The 16,438-nt window shown below is 35.7% G+C and overlaps 1 protein-coding gene across 1 annotated transcript; it reads right to left on the bottom strand.

Annotated features, from left to right (window-relative positions):
• Positions 1–13,943: 13,943 nt before the first annotated feature.
• On the bottom strand, positions 13,944–14,971 carry LOC135145452 (protein CIST1-like). Its single transcript, XM_064077562.1, has 2 exons — positions 14,909–14,971; positions 13,944–14,801 (listed from the first exon to the last, which is right to left on the bottom strand). The coding sequence occupies exons 1-2, from the start codon at positions 14,969–14,971 to the stop codon at positions 13,944–13,946; spliced, it is 921 nt and encodes a 306-aa protein (XP_063933632.1).
• Between the last annotated feature and the right edge of the window lie 1,467 nt (positions 14,972–16,438).

Raw genomic sequence — 16,438 nt, 5'->3', positions numbered from 1 at the left:
CTAAACGTCTCCTTTTCCTATTCTGAGTCGATTCTGCATGCTTTAAGTGTGTTTGGTGGCTCAGAACCATCAAAAAACGTTGAAATATAGTTCAAATTCAATAAAAATCGACAAAAATACAGTTTCTAGCTAAAATTTGATGGTTTCGTTGCACTTTCCGAGCCCGTAGGGTATCTGATTGGCTTAAAAGTACAAGAAAACACTTCAAAAGTGACGTTTCTGAAGAATTTTAACAGTTTTCTTGTATCTACGAACGCCAGAATGCATAAAATTGACCTAAACGTCTCCTTTTCCTATTCTGAGTCGATTCTGCATGCTTTAAGTGTGTTTGGTGGCTCAGAACCATCAAAAAACGTTGAAATATAGTTCAAATTCAATAAAAATCGACAAAAATACAGTTTCTAGCTAAAATTTGATGGTTTCGTTGCACTTTCCGAGCCCGTAGGGTATCCGATTGGCTTAAAAGTACAAGAAAACACTTCAAAAGTGAAGTTTCTGAAGAATTTTAACAGTTTTCTTGTATCTACGAACGCCAGAATGCATAAATTTGACCTAAACGTCTCCTTTTCCTATTCTGAGTCGATTCTGCATGCTTTAAGTGTGTTTGGTGGCTCAGAACCATCAAAAACCGTTGAAATATAGTTCAAATTCAATAAAAATCGACAAAAATACAGTTTCTAGCTAAAATTTGATGGTTTCGTTGCACTTTCCGAGCCCGTAGGGTATCTGATTGGCTTAAAAGTACAAGAAAACACTTCAAAAGTGACGTTTCTGAAGAATTTTAACAGTTTTCTTGTATCTACGAACGCCAGAATGCATAAAATTGACCTAAACGTCTCCTTTTCCTATTCTGAGTCGATTCTGCATGCTTTAAGTGTGTTTGGTGGCTCAGAACCACCAAAAAACGTTGAAATATAGTTCAAATTCAATAAAAATCGACAAAAATACAGTTTCTAGCTAAAATTTGATGGTTTCGTTGCACTTTCCGAGCCCGTTGGGTATCTGATTGGCTTAAAAGTACAAGAAAACACTTCAAAAGTGACGTTTCTGAAGAATTTTAACAGTTTTCTTGTATCTACGAACGCCAGAATGCATAAAATTGACCTAAACGTCTCCTTTTCCTATTCTGAGTCGATTCTGCATGCTTTAAGTGTGTTTGGTGGCTCAGAACCATCAAAAAACGTTGAAATATAGTTCAAATTCAATAAAAATCGACAAAAATACAGTTTCTAGCTAAAATTTGATGGTTTCGTTGCACTTTCCGAGCCCGTAGGGTATCTGATTGTCTTAAAAGTACAAGAAAACACTTCAAAAGTGACGTTTCTGAAGAATTTTAACAGTTTTCTTGTATCTACGAACGCCAGAATGCATAAAATTGACCTAAACGTCTCCTTTTCCTATTCTGAGTCGATTCTGCATGCTTTAAGTGTGTTTGGTGGCTCAGAACCATCAAAAAACGTTGAAATATAGTTCAAATTCAATAAAAATCGACAAAAATACAGTTTCTAGCTAAAATTTGATGGTTTCGTTGCACATTCCGAGCCCGTAGGGTATCTGATTGGCTTAAAAGTACAAGAAAACACTTCAAAAGTGACGTTTCTGAAGAATTTTAACAGTTTTCTTGTATCTACGAACGCCAGAATGCATAAAATTGACCTAAACGTCTCCTTTTCCTATTCTGAGTCGATTCTGCATGCTTTAAGTGTGTTTGGTGGCTCAGAACCATCAAAAAACGTTGAAATATAGTTCAAATTCAATAAAAATCGACAAAAATACAGTTTCTAGCTAAAATTTGATGGTTTCGTTGCACTTTCCGAGCCCGTAGGGTATCTGATTGGCTTAAAAGTACAAGAAAACACTTCAAAAGTGACGTTTCTGAAGAATTTTAACAGTTTTCTTGTATCTACGAACGCCAGAATGCATAAAATTGACCTAAACGTCTCCTTTTCCTATTCTGAGTCGATTCTGCATGCTTTAAGTGTGTTTGGTGGCTCAGAACCATCAAAAAACGTTGAAATATAGTTCAAATTCAATAAAAATCGACAAAAATACAGTTTCTAGCTAAAATTTGATGGTTTCGTTGCACTTTCCGAGCCCGTAGGGTATCTGATTGGCTTAAAAGTACAAGAAAACACTTCAAAAGTGACGTTTCTGAAGAATTTTAACAGTTTTCTTGTATCTACGAACGCCAGAATGCATAAAATTGACCTAAACGTCTCCTTTTCCTATTCTGAGTCGATTCTGCATGCTTTAAGTGTGTTTGGTGGCTCAGAACCATCAAAAAACGTTGAAATATAGTTCAAATTCAATAAAAATCGACAAAAATACAGTTTCTAGCTAAAATTTGATGGTTTCGTTGCACTTTCCGAGCCCGTAGGGTATCTGATTGGCTTAAAAGTACAAGAAAACACTTCAAAAGTGACGTTTCTGAAGAATTTTAACAGTTTTCTTGTATCTACGAACGTCAGAATGCATAAAATTGACCTAAACGTCTCCTTTTCCTATTCTGAGTCGATTCTGCATGCTTTAAGTGTGTTTGGTGGCTCAGAACCATCAAAAAACGTTGAAATATAGTTCAAATTCAATAAAAATCGACAAAAATACAGTTTCTAGCTAAAATTTGATGGTTTCGTTGCACTTTCCGAGCCCGTTGGGTATCTGATTGGCTTAAAAGTACAAGAAAACACTTCAAAAGTGACGTTTCTGAAGAATTTTAACAGTTTTCTTGTATCTACGAACGCCAGAATGCATAAAATTGACCTAAACGTCTCCTTTTCCTATTCTGAGTCGATTCTGCATGCTTTAAGTGTGTTTGGTGGCTCAGAACCATCAAAAAACGTTGAAATATAGTTCAAATTCAATAAAAATCGACAAAAATACAGTTTCTAGCTAAAATTTGATGGTTTCGTTGCACTTTCCGAGCCCGTAGGGTATCTGATTGGCTTAAAAGGACAAGAAAACACTTCAATAGTGACGTTTCTGAAGAATTTTAACAGTTTTCTTGTATCTACGAACGCCAGAATGCATAAATTTGACCTAAACGTCTCCTTTTCCTATTCTGAGTCGATTCTGCATGCTTTAAGTGTGTTTGGTGGCTCAGAACCATCAAAAAACGTTGAAATATAGTTCAAATTCAATAAAAATCGACAAAAATACAGTTTCTAGCTAAAATTTGATGGTTTCGTTGCACTTTCCGAGCCCGTAGGGTATCTGATTGGCTTAAAAGTACAAGAAAACACTTCAAAAGTGACGTTTCTGAAGAATTTTAACAGTTTTCTTGTATCTACGAACGCCAGAATGCATAAAATTGACCTAAACGTCTCCTTTTCCTATTCTGAGTCGATTCTGCATGCTTTAAGTGTGTTTGGTGGCTCAGAACCATCAAAAAACGTTGAAATATAGTTCAAATTCAATAAAAATCGACAAAAATACAGTTTCTAGCTAAAATTTGATGGTTTCGTTGCACTTTCCGAGCCCGTAGGGTATCTGATTGGCTTAAAAGTACAAGAAAACACTTCAAAAGTGACGTTTCTGAAGAATTTTAACAGTTTTCTTGTATCTACGAACGCCAGAATGCATAAAATTGACCTCAACGTCTCCTTTTCCTATTCTGAGTCGATTCTGCATGCTTTAAGTGTGTTTGGTGGCTCAGAACCATCAAAAAACGTTGAAATATAGTTAAAATTCAATAAAAATCGACAAAAATACAGTTTCAAGCTAAAATTTGATGGTTTCGTTGCACTTTCCGAGCCCGTAGGGTATCTGATTGGCTTAAAAGTACAAGAAAACACTTCAAAAGTGACGTTTCTGAAGAATTTTAACAGTTTTCTTGTATCTACGAACGCCAGAATGCATAAAATTGACCTAAACGTCTCCTTTTCCTATTCTGAGTCGATTCTGCATGCTTTAAGTGTGTTTGGTGGCTCAGAACCATCAAAAAACGTTGAAATATTGTTCAAATTCAATAAAAATCGACAAAAATACAGTTTCTAGCTAAAATTTGATGGTTTCGTTGCACTTTCCGAGCCCGTAGGGTATCTGATTGGCTTAAAAGTACAAGAAAACACTTCAAAAGTGACGTTTCTGAAGAATTTTAACAGTTTTCTTGTATCTACGAACGCCAGAATGCATAAATTTGACCTAAACGTCTCCTTTTCCTATTCTGATTCGATTCTGCATGCTTTAAGTGTGTTTGGTGGCTCAGAACCATCAAAAAACGTTGAAATATAGTTCAAATTCAATAAAAATCGACAAAAATACAGTTTCTAGCTAAAATTTGATGGTTTCGTTGCACTTTCCGAGCCCGTAGGGTATCTGATTGGCTTAAAAGTACAAGAAAACACTTCAAAAGTGACGTTTCTGAAGAATTTTAACAGTTTTCTTGTATCTACGAACGCCAGAATGCATAAAATTGACCTAAACGTCTCCTTTTCCTATTCTGAGTCGATTCTGCATGCTTTAAGTGTGTTTGGTGGCACAGAACCATCAAAAAACGTTGAAATATAGTTCAAATTCAATAAAAATCGACAAAAATACAGTTTCTAGCTAAAATTTGATGGTTTCGTTGCACTTTCCGAGCCCGTTGGGTATCTGATTGGCTTAAAAGTACAAGAAAACACTTCAAAAGTGACGTTTCTGAAGAATTTTAACAGTTTTCTTGTATCTACGAACGCCAGAATGCATAAAATTGACCTAAACGTCTCCTTTTCCTATTCTGAGTCGATTCTGCATGCTTTAAGTGTGTTTGGTGGCTCAGAACCATCAAAAAACGTTGAAATATAGTTCAAATTCAATAAAAATCGACAAAAATACAGTTTCTAGCTAAAATTTGATGGTTTCGTTGCACTTTCCGAGCCCGTAGGGTATCTGATTGGCTTAAAAGTACAAGAAAACACTTCAAAAGTGACGTTTCTGAAGAATTTTAACAGTTTTCTTGTATCCACGAACGCCAGAATGCATAAAATTGACCTAAACGTCTCCTTTTCCTATTCTGAGTCGATTCTGCATGCTTTAAGTGTGTTTGGTGGCTCAGAACCATCAAAAAACGTTGAAATATAGTTCAAATTCAATAAAAATCGACAAAAATACAGTTTCTAGCTAAAATTTGATGGTTTCGTTGCACTTTCCGAGCCCGTAGGGTATCTGATTGGCTTAAAAGTACAAGAAAACACTTCAAAAGTGACGTTTCTGAAGAATTTTAACAGTTTTCTTGTATCTACGAACGCCAGAATGCATAAAATTGACCTAAACGTCTCCTTTTCCTATTCTGAGTCGATTCTGCATGCTTTAAGTGTGTTTGGTGGCTCAGAACCATCAAAAAACGTTGAAATATAGTTCAAATTCAATAAAAATCGACAAAAATACAGTTTCTAGCTAAAATTTGATGGTTTCGTTGCACTTTCCGAGCCCGTAGGGTATCTGATTGGCTTAAAAGTACAAGAAAACACTTCAAAAGTGACGTTTCTGAAGAATTTTAACAGTTTTCTTGTATCTACGAACGCCAGAATGCATAAAATTGACCTAAACGTCTCCTTTTCCTATTCTGAGTCGATTCTGCATGCTTTAAGTGTGTTTGGTGGCTCAGAACCATCAAAAAACGTTGAAATATAGTTCAAATTCAATAAAAATCGACAAAAATACAGTTTCTAGCTAAAATTTGATGGTTTCGTTGCACTTTCCGAGCCCGTAGGGTATCTGATTGGCTTAAAAGTACAAGAAAACACTTCAAAAGTGACGTTTCTGAAGAATTTTAACAGTTTTCTTGTATCTACGAACGCCAGAATGCATAAAATTGACCTAAACGTCTCCTTTTCCTATTCTGAGTCGATTCTGCATGCTTTAAGTGTGTTTGGTGGCTCAGAACCATCAAAAAACGTTGAAATATAGTTCAAATTCAATAAAAATCGACAAAAATACAGTTTCTAGCTAAAATTTGATGGTTTCGTTGCACTTTCCGAGCCCGTAGGGTATCTGATTGGCTTAAAAGTACAAGAAAACACTTCAAAAGTGACGTTTCTGAAGAATTTTAACAGTTTTCTTGTATCTACGAACGCCAGAATGCATAAAATTGACCTAAACTTCTCCTTTTCCTATTCTGAGTCGATTCTGCATGCTTTAAGTGTGTTTGGTGGCTCAGAACCATCAAAAAACGTTGAAATATAGTTCAAATTCAATAAAAATCGACAAAAATACAGTTTCTAGCTAAAATTTGATGGTTTCGTTGCACTTTCCGAGCCCGTAGGGTATCTGATTGGCTTAAAAGTACAAGAAAACACTTCAAAAGTGACGTTTCTGAAGAATTTTAACAGTTTTCTTGTATCTACGAACGCCAGAATGCATAAAATTGACCTAAACGTCTCCTTTTCCTATTCTGAGTCGATTCTGCATGCTTTAAGTGTGTTTGGTGGCTCAGAACCATCAAAAAACGTTGAAATATAGTTCAAATTCAATAAAAATCGACAAAAATACAGTTTCTAGCTAAAATTTGATGGTTTCGTTGCACTTTCCGAGCCCGTTGGGTATCTGATTGGCTTAAAAGTACAAGAAAACACTTCAAAAGTGACGTTTCTGAAGAATTTTAACAGTTTTCTTGTATCTACGAACGCCAGAATGCATAAAATTGACCTAAACGTCTCCTTTTCCTATTCTGAGTCGATTCTGCATGCTTTAAGTGTGTTTGGTGGCTCAGAACCATCAAAAAACGTTGAAATATAGTTCAAATTCAATAAAAATCGACAAAAATACAGTTTCTAGCTAAAATTTGATGGTTTCGTTGCACTTTCCGAGCCCGTAGGGTATCTGATTGGCTTAAAAGTACAAGAAAACACTTCAAAAGTGACATTTCTGAAGAATTTTAACATTTTTCTTGTATCTACGAACGCCAGAATGCATAAAATTGACCTAAACGTCTCCTTTTCCTATTCTGAGTCGATTCTGCATGCTTTAAGTGTGTTTGGTGGCTCAGAACCATCAAAAAACGTTGAAATATAGTTCAAATTCAATAAAAATCGACAAAAATACAGTTTCTAGCTAAAATTTGATGGTTTCGTTGCACTTTCCGAGCCCGTAGGGTATCTGATTGGCTTAAAAGTACAAGAAAACACTTCAAAAGTGACGTTTCTGAAGAATTTTAACAGTTTTCTTGTATCTACGAACGCCAGAATGCATAAAATTGACCTAAACGTCTCCTTTTCCTATTCTGAGTCGATTCTGCATGCTTTAAGTGTGTTTGGTGGCTCAGAACCATCAAAAAACGTTGAAATATAGTTCAAATTCAATAAAAATCGACAAAAATACAGTTTCTAGCTAAAATTTGATGGTTTCGTTGCACTTTCCGAGCCCGTAGGGTATCTGATTGGCTTAAAAGTACAAGAAAACACTTCAAAAGTGATGTTTCTGAAGAATTTTAACAGTTTTCTTGTATCTACGAACGCCAGAATGCATAAAATTGACCTAAACGTCTCCTTTTCCTATTCTGAGTCGATTCTGCATGCTTTAAGTGTGTTTGGTGGCTCAGAACCATCAAAAAACGTTGAAATATAGTTCAAATTCAATAAAAATCGACAAAAATACAGTTTCTAGCTAAAATTTGATGGTTTCGTTGCACTTTCCGAGCCCGTAGGGTATCTGATTGGCTTAAAAGTACAAGAAAACACTTCAAAAGTGACGTTTCTGAAGAATTTTAACAGTTTTCTTGTATCTACGAACGCCAGAATGCATAAAATTGACCTAAACGTCTCCTTTTCCTATTCTGATTCGATTCTGCATGCTTTAAGTGTGTTTGGTGGCTCAGAACCATCAAAAAACGTTGAAATATAGTTCAAATTCAATAAAAATCGACAAAAATACAGTTTCTAGCTAAAATTTGATGGTTTCGTTGCACTTTCCGAGCCCGTAGGGTATCTGATTGGCTTAAAAGTACAAGAAAACACTTCAAAAGTGACGTTTCTGAAGAATTTTAACAGTTTTCTTGTATCTACGAATGCCAGAATGCATAAAATTGACCTAAACGTCTCCTTTTCCTATTCTGAGTCGATTCTGCATGCTTTAAGTGTGTTTGGTGGCTCAGAACCATCAAAAAACGTTGAAATATAGTTCAAATTCAATAAAAATCGACAAAAATACAGTTTCTAGCTAAAATTTGATGGTTTCGTTGCACTTTCCGAGCCCGTTGGGTATCTGATTGGCTTAAAAGTACAAGAAAACACTTCAAAAGTGACGTTTCTGAAGAATTTTAACAGTTTTCTTGTATCTACGAACGCCAGAATGCATAAAATTGACCTAAACGTCTCCTTTTCCTATTCTGAGTCGATTCTGCATGCTTTAAGTGTGTTTGGTGGCTCAGAACCATCAAAAAACGTTGAAATATAGTTCAAATTCAATAAAAATCGACAAAAATACAGTTTCTAGCTAAAATTTGATGGTTTCGTTGCACTTTCCGAGCCCGTAGGGTATCTGATTGGCTTAAAAGTACAAGAAAACACTTCAAAAGTGACGTTTCTGAAGAATTTTAACAGTTTTCTTGTATCTACGAACGCCAGAATGCATAAAATTGACCTAAACGTCTCCTTTTCCTATTCTGAGTCGATTCTGCATGCTTTAAGTGTGTTTGGTGGCTCAGAACCATCAAAAAACGTTGAAATATAGTTCAAATTCAATAAAAATCGACAAAAATACAGTTTCTAGCTAAAATTTGATGGTTTCGTTGCACTTTCCGAGCCCGTAGGGTATCTGATTGGCTTAAAAGTACAAGAAAACACTTCAAAAGTGACGTTTCTGAAGAATTTTAACAGTTTTCTTGTATCTACGAACGCCAGAATGCATAAAATTGACCTAAACGTCTCCTTTTCCTATTCTGATTCGATTCTGCATGCTTTAAGTGTGTTTGGTGGCTCAGAACCATCAAAAAACGTTGAAATATAGTTCAAATTCAATAAAAATCGACAAAAATACAGTTTCTAGCTAAAATTTGATGGTTTCGTTGCACTTTCCGAGCCCGTAGGGTATCTGATTGGCTTAAAAGAACAAGAAAACACTTCAAAAGTGACGTTTCTGAAGAATTTTAACAGTTTTCTTGTATCTACGAATGCCAGAATGCATAAAATTGACCTAAACGTCTCCTTTTCCTATTCTGAGTCGATTCTGCATGCTTTAAGTGTGTTTGGTGGCTCAGAACCATCAAAAAACGTTGAAATATAGTTCAAATTCAATAAAAATCGACAAAAATACAGTTTCTAGCTAAAATTTGATGGTTTCGTTGCACTTTCCGAGCCCGTTGGGTATCTGATTGGCTTAAAAGTACAAGAAAACACTTCAAAAGTGACGTTTCTGAAGAATTTTAACAGTTTTCTTGTATCTACGAACGCCAGAATGCATAAAATTGACCTAAACGTCTCCTTTTCCTATTCTGAGTCGATTCTGCATGCTTTAAGTGTGTTTGGTGGCTCAGAACCATCAAAAAACGTTGAAATATAGTTCAAATTCAATAAAAATCGACAAAAATACAGTTTCTAGCTAAAATTAGATGGTTTCGTTGCACTTTCCGAGCCCGTAGGGTATCTGATTGGCTTAAAAGTACAAGAAAACACTTCAAAAGTGACGTTTCTGAAGAATTTTAACAGTTTTCTTGTATCTACGAACGCCAGAATGCATAAAATTGACCTAAACGTCTCCTTTTCCTATTCTGATTCGATTCTGCATGCTTTAAGTGTGTTTGGTGGCTCAGAACCATCAAAAAACGTTGAAATATAGTTCAAATTCAATAAAAATCGACAAAAATACAGTTTCTAGCTAAAATTTGATGGTTTCGTTGCACTTTCCGAGCCCGTAGGGTATCTGATTGGCTTAAAAGTACAAGAAAACACTTCAAAAGTGACGTTTCTGAAGAATTTTAACAGTTTTCTTGTATCTACGAATGCCAGAATGCATAAAATTGACCTAAACGTCTCCTTTTCCTATTCTGAGTCGATTCTGCATGCTTTAAGTGTGTTTGGTGGCTCAGAACCATCAAAAAACGTTGAAATATAGTTCAAATTCAATAAAAATCGACAAAAATACAGTTTCTAGCTAAAATTTGATGGTTTCGTTGCACTTTCCGAGCCCGTTGGGTATCTGATTGGCTTAAAAGTACAAGAAAACACTTCAAAAGTGACGTTTCTGAAGAATTTTAACAGTTTTCTTGTATCTACGAACGCCAGAATGCATAAAATTGACCTAAACGTCTCCTTTTCCTATTCTGAGTCGATTCTGCATGCTTTAAGTGTGTTTGGTGGCTCAGAACCATCAAAAAACGTTGAAATATAGTTCAAATTCAATAAAAATCGACAAAAATACAGTTTCTAGCTAAAATTAGATGGTTTCGTTGCACTTTCCGAGCCCGTAGGGTATCTGATTGGCTTAAAAGTACAAGAAAACACTTCAAAAGTGACGTTTCTGAAGAATTTTAACAGTTTTCTTGTATCTACGAACGCCAGAATGCATAAAATTGACCTAAACGTCTCCTTTTCCTATTCTGAGTCGATTCTGCATGCTTTAAGTGTGTTTGGTGGCTCAGAACCATCAAAAAACGTTGAAATATAGTTCAAATTCAATAAAAGTAGTTATATAGTGGGGGTTCTAGACCAGGTCAAATGAGGTCAAACTGGTCCAGCTCCCCCATTACTTTTCATCGAGCGGTCATTGACCTTTCATTTGTTGTCGACCTTGTCGTTGCACGTGGCTGTCCTTGCCAGCTGGTCCAGCTCCCCCATTACTTTTCATCGGGCGATCATTGACCTAGTCGTTGCACGACCTTGGTCGTTTATTGCCCTCGTTCGTCTCGAGATCTATCCCCTCTTTTCGTTTAGGTCGGGGAGGGATCTCGGACGCAATCTCGCATCCCCACTTCCGTTTTATACTTGTATAAAAGTCGATGGATTCGTCTGTAGGAATTAATTAGTTTTTTGAATTCAATTATTTAACACTTTGTAAAGTTGAAATGTCATCTTTCATTTCTACCTTGAATAAAGAGTCTCACTTGCAAGCTTTTGTGAGTGCGAAAACTTTAGAAGAAAATAAAAAATTTTTAACAAAAAATTTTAGTAAACTGTCTACAAAGTACGGTGACAAGATATTTGTGGAACTTGAAGAGTCTAGAACGATACTTCCACAGAGATTTACCGAAAAATTCACCGACTCAGTGATCAGCGATCTGAACCAGAAGATCGTGAACGGCTTGAAATTGTACTTGGTAAATAGAGGTCCGATCGGTCGAACCATCAATATCGAATTTATCGAAGAATGAAGAAGGCATTGGTTCATGTGGAAAACAAATCAAGTGCAGTTAGACTGCTTCATCGTAGATTAGAATTACACTTAAAACGAATTAGTTATTTAAAAGAAGCAATTAAAATGTATGAAATAAGGACTAAATTGAACAATCTTAAGCTGTAATAGAAATTATAATAAATATTATTTAATTCGTTCGGTGTATTATTTTCCCCAGTCTCATGTAAAAAATATTTGATTGCAAACCGTCATGAATAACAGACGTGTTTGTTTCGACAAAGTTCCGGTTATTTTCTTAATAAATGATAAAGAAAGCCGAATTAATACTTGGTTATACGATGTTAAAAGATTTCAAATGAATGTGGAACGTTTCGAATTGCAAATAAAGCCCTTAATCGAAAAAATGATGGAGAAGAAACGAAAATTTAGAGAAACAATCGAAAAATTGGATTCAGAATTGAAAATTATTCAGCAAAGAAAATCAGTTAAATAACTGTGCACATTGCGGTTAAACCACTGCGTCCTAAATTAGATTTAAATTTAAAACTTATTAGTTGCTTAAAATGTATAAAGTACGAACTTGTTTGTGTAATCTTAAGTTGTAATTGAAATTATAATAAATATTGTTTATTTCGTTTGGTGTATTATTTTCCCCAGTCTCATATAAAATTATTTAATTGCGAATAACCGCAACGAATAAAAGCCGTGTTTGTTCCGATAAAATTCCTGTTATTTTCTTAATAAATAAATGTTCATCAGCAACTTTCCGCCGATTTAAGTTTCTTTGCACTCGAAATCTCGTACGTTACAATCAGTTCAACGTAAAAATAATTATGCAAAACACGTCCGTTATTATTAGAATAAAATATCAAATGTGTGTTGTTTAAAATTAAAAAATGTTTGCTTACGACATTGAAAACAGGCAATTAAATTATCCGTTGTCCCTCGAAAACATTCATATACACGCACACATCACAGAAGCCACTATTTAGTGCAACAAAACCACCTTTTTCCCAAATCTTTCACGGTAAAATTCATAAACCGAAACACGCCGCCCGTCATTATTACAACACAGAATTAAATAACGCGATGCTGTTTCAGCAAATTCTTACGGAACTGGACGCTCTTATCTTCAATAGACAGGGACGTATTCGGAAATATTAAAAAAAAGAATTATCGCTTGAGGGTGCCAAAGGGCAGAAAGTTTGTTAAAAAAATAAAAATGCATCCCTATAAACTAATGACACATTTGTGTAAAAATAAATGTGGGTTAGAGGTTCAATAATTGTTTAAATATAAAAAAAAAATGTTTTACTCGAAGACGGTAAGAGATATGAGGTTCGTGCAAAGGACAAAAAAGTTCCTAAAATACGAAACACATGCACCTGTGTCGACGGTTTTTAGTTTGAGTTTAGCATTTCGGAGAAAAGGGCAAAAGTTTGTGGTGACCAAACGGAATTAGTTAAAAATTTGTTTTTTGTGTCAAAATATTTTCGGATGAATAGTCAATAGGTCCATGTAATTAAATATGTGAAAATTTGAGTTTGGGATCAAAAAATGTTCGTCAAAAAAGGTTGTCAGAATTAGAAAAAAAGATTTCCTTGAGCAGTAGGGAAGCAAATTAGAAGTTTTGATGAAAAAAAAAGTTAAAAAAACCCAAAGGATATAAAGAAAAATTGAAAATAAAAAATCTCCAAAAAAATTTATCGAAATTTTGAAAAGTTTGTTTTTCCATAAAAAAATGCATCCTCATGAACTACTAGCTTACCGTAACCAAAAATAAATATGAGTCATAGGTGTGTTTACCGTTCAAATAGAAAAAAACTTTGTTACTCGAAAACGGTAAGAGATAGAAGGTTCGTGTATAGGACAAAAAAGATCCAAAAATACGTGTCGTATACATCCCCTTCGACGTTTTTCAGCTAACTTGCAACATGGCGGTGAAAAGGGCAAAAGTTTGTAGCGTCGAAACGGCAAAACTTAAAAAAAATATTTTTGCATCAAAATATTTCTGAGTGAACAGTCTATAGGTCCACTTAGCAAAATAAATATTTTTCGCTACCGTTTAGTAGTAATAACGAAAAAACGTCATAGTTCGTAAGCGGTAAGAGGTAGCATGTCGGCACAGGGGAACGGGGAAAAGCTAAAAAAATTAAGGCATATGTTGAAGAAAAAAAATTTTGAAAAAAGTTGAAAACAAGGGAGAAAAGGGCAAAAGTTTCTAGTGTCCAAATGGTAAGAGATAGAATATCGGTTGTATACATCAAAACCTTCTTCTGGAACGAACGCATAAGTTTGCTCAAAAAAATCGATTCTGTCCACATCGACCTAGATACAGGAGCCATTTTTAGTTTTTTCAAGGTCGCTACGTAAAAATTTTTTCAGGTCGAAAAAAAGACCATCGAAAAAGGATTCGAATAAGCCCAACATGCAACACTTAAAAAAAAAAAAAAAAAAAAAAAAGCGAAATAAGATACTCGTGTAATTTATTCAGGTATAACCACTACTACTACAACTACTAACCCTTCTAACACTACAATACTTACAAAAAATATTATATGTATATATGTACATTATTAATTTATTAATTAATGCTTATCCTATAATTACCCCTACGACGATTCCCTACCACTACCACCACTACTACAAAAACTACTACTACAACTACTATTATAAATTTAAATACACTTCATTTTTGAGTACAGGTCCCTAACATTTACACTGTTCTCCCCCAGTTTCTTAATTTCCTTTTCAACGTCACTGCACCCCCTTTGCTCCTCCACTAGCTGTCTTTGTAATCGTGCAATATCCTTCGTTAACTGTTTAATGGTTTTCACATGCTTTTTCCTCCTGGTTATGAGCTCCTTCTGCCGCACCACACTTTGTCTTTCGACCTCCCTTAATTGGGCCCTAAACCCGGCCAAAAGTGCACCAGCACTTTTGACACCCTCAAACTCATCTGCTGAGTCGTCATCGGTCACTGATGACCCAGCAGGGGAGGAGGATGTCGCAGCATGATGGGCAGCAGGGGAGGAGGATGTCACAGCACGAAGGACAGCACCAGAGGCAGCAGGGGAGGAGTATGTCGTAGCACGACGGGCAGCACCAGCAGCAGCAGGGGAGGATGATGTCGCAGCACGAGGGGCAGCACCACCAGCAGCAGCAGGGGAGGAGGGTATCGCAGCCGGAGAGCTGGACCTTTCCTGTTCTGGAGTCCTTTCCTGTTCTGGAGTAGCTTCAGCGGGCGCCTCCGTTACCTGTTGCTCCTCCGACTCCATCTCTTCGCATATACTTCTCAATAAGTCCATGCATTTTCCTGGTCGCTCAATATCGAAAATACCTGGACTAAGATGGAGGGGCAGCGGAGACAGTTGCCGTTCTTCTTGGCTGGAGGTTGAGGCTGATGCTTCAGGCGAACGTAGTTTTCGGAGCTTTTTGAGGTCCTCCTCCGACAGATCATCTATCAACCTCAACGGTGGTGGTGATGGTTGTGGTGCTGGTGGTGGTGCTGGTGCTGCTGCAGCGAGCAAGGGGGGCTACAAAATAAATAAACATTCCTTAATTATTGTTTAAAAAAGAAAAAAACATTGCAATAATATTGAAAATATATATATGAAAAACAGATGAAAATAAAAAGACCTACCTGAATTACGATATCTTGCAAAATGTTAATTTTGGGCTTCTTTAAACTTAGTGAGTATTTCATCTTGATCGCTTTTAGTCACTGCTTTTAGTCACTGAACACACAAGAACTAATAATGACGCTTATGAGTCCCAATAGAAAATATATAGGAAAAATAATGCAGAATAAGGAAAAAATAAATTAGGTAGTAGGGTGAAATGCCAGATCAGCAATTTATTATGTCCATATATGGACATTTAGAAGATTGATATATTTCAAGGTCATGAAAAAACTATTTCCGTGAGAAATGCAATTCGGCACTTTTCGTGAAACATACAAATCAGCAATTTGTTGCATTTTCTTGAAGACGTGCTCTTCTCGGAAATTAAGTCTTCAAGGTTATGAAAAAACCTATTTCCGTGAGAAATGCAATTCAGCAATTCTGTAAACACGTGCTCTCCTCGGAAATTAAGAGTTCAAGGTCATCAAAAAACTATTTCCGTGAGAAATGCAATTCAGCAATTTTATGCGCTTCGAGGTTTGTCTCCATCGATGCTCTCGAAAGAAACACAAATCAGCATTTTTTTTTTTGTTTTTTGTGTCTATAAGAAGGTGCGTTTCTATAAAAGTAGGTCCCAATGTCCTACTATTACAATCATTATCATGAATATGACAAAAATTGAAGCAAACCATACACGATCGTTTCTTAAACAAAAATCAATGACTTCCTTTGAACTGCGACTGCTCTTAGTATTTTCTATTATTAACCAATTGGAAAATTGGTAATTTTCTTCTTCGGTTTTTATCTTGTACGTCAAATGATTCTGCATTGTTATATTTTTCGCATAGAAAAGATGATGATAACTGGCTTCGATTAGATTGATCGGTGTCATTTTTTCCCAACATATTCTTTTTCGTACGTCTGAATATACAGCAGACTTATATTTGAAGTGTTGTAGAGATACAAATTGTTTTCAACAAGCACACTTAATAGTATTATCACACTTTGCTAGGTAGAAACATCTTAGACTTATCTTCTTGTACACGTTGATACTCGTAGGGAAGAAGTTTTTAGAGGTGGTAAATGATGGTGGTAGGGTAATAGCGATAGAAATAACAAATTATTGTTTTCTTATTTATTTGTTAAATGTCGCATGGTAGGCGTTTAAGGCTGTTCTGTCTAAAAACAGGGACCTATCTAACTTTGGGACATAGGTCCCTGAGAATTCGTTGTCCCAGTTTTCCACTTGCGGTGGTGTTGTCGGTGGTTCGTTGAACCACTTTGATGGTGGTAGGGGTGGTGTAGATGGTCTGGGAAGTGCAGTCTCCCAGAGTTTTCGCTCCCTTTCCCAGGCATCTCGGTGGCATTTGAAAATATGCTTCCTCAACCTATTCTCTAAAAGCCTGTGGCTGGCATCATAAGGGCAGATAACAAATTTCTCTATGCAGAAAAACAAATTTTTTTAGAACTTTAAATACTACAAAAAAAAATATATATATAAGCTTACCCATTTCTGTCGTTAATTAATTATTATGTTATGTACTTGCAGG

This window comes from Zophobas morio, unplaced genomic scaffold (assembly GCF_036711695.1).
Source record: "Zophobas morio isolate AGI-343-1 ecotype UQ-CSIRO unplaced genomic scaffold, CSIRO_AGI_Zmor_V1 ptg000149l, whole genome shotgun sequence".
NCBI classification, from domain to species: Eukaryota; Metazoa; Arthropoda; class Insecta; order Coleoptera; family Tenebrionidae; genus Zophobas; species Zophobas morio.
Note: the sequence above shows the minus strand (reverse complement) of the source record. Positions and strands in the feature narration are given on the sequence as shown.

Coding starts and splice junctions, on each gene's coding strand:
- LOC135145452 (XM_064077562.1), bottom strand. CDS start 14,971: ATGAAATACTCACTAAGTTTAAAGAAGCCCAAAATTAACATTTTGCAA. Junction 14,802..14,908: donor TGCAAGATATCGTAATTCAG/GTAGGTCTTTTT, acceptor TTTATTTTGTAG/CCCCCCTTGCTCGCTGCAGC.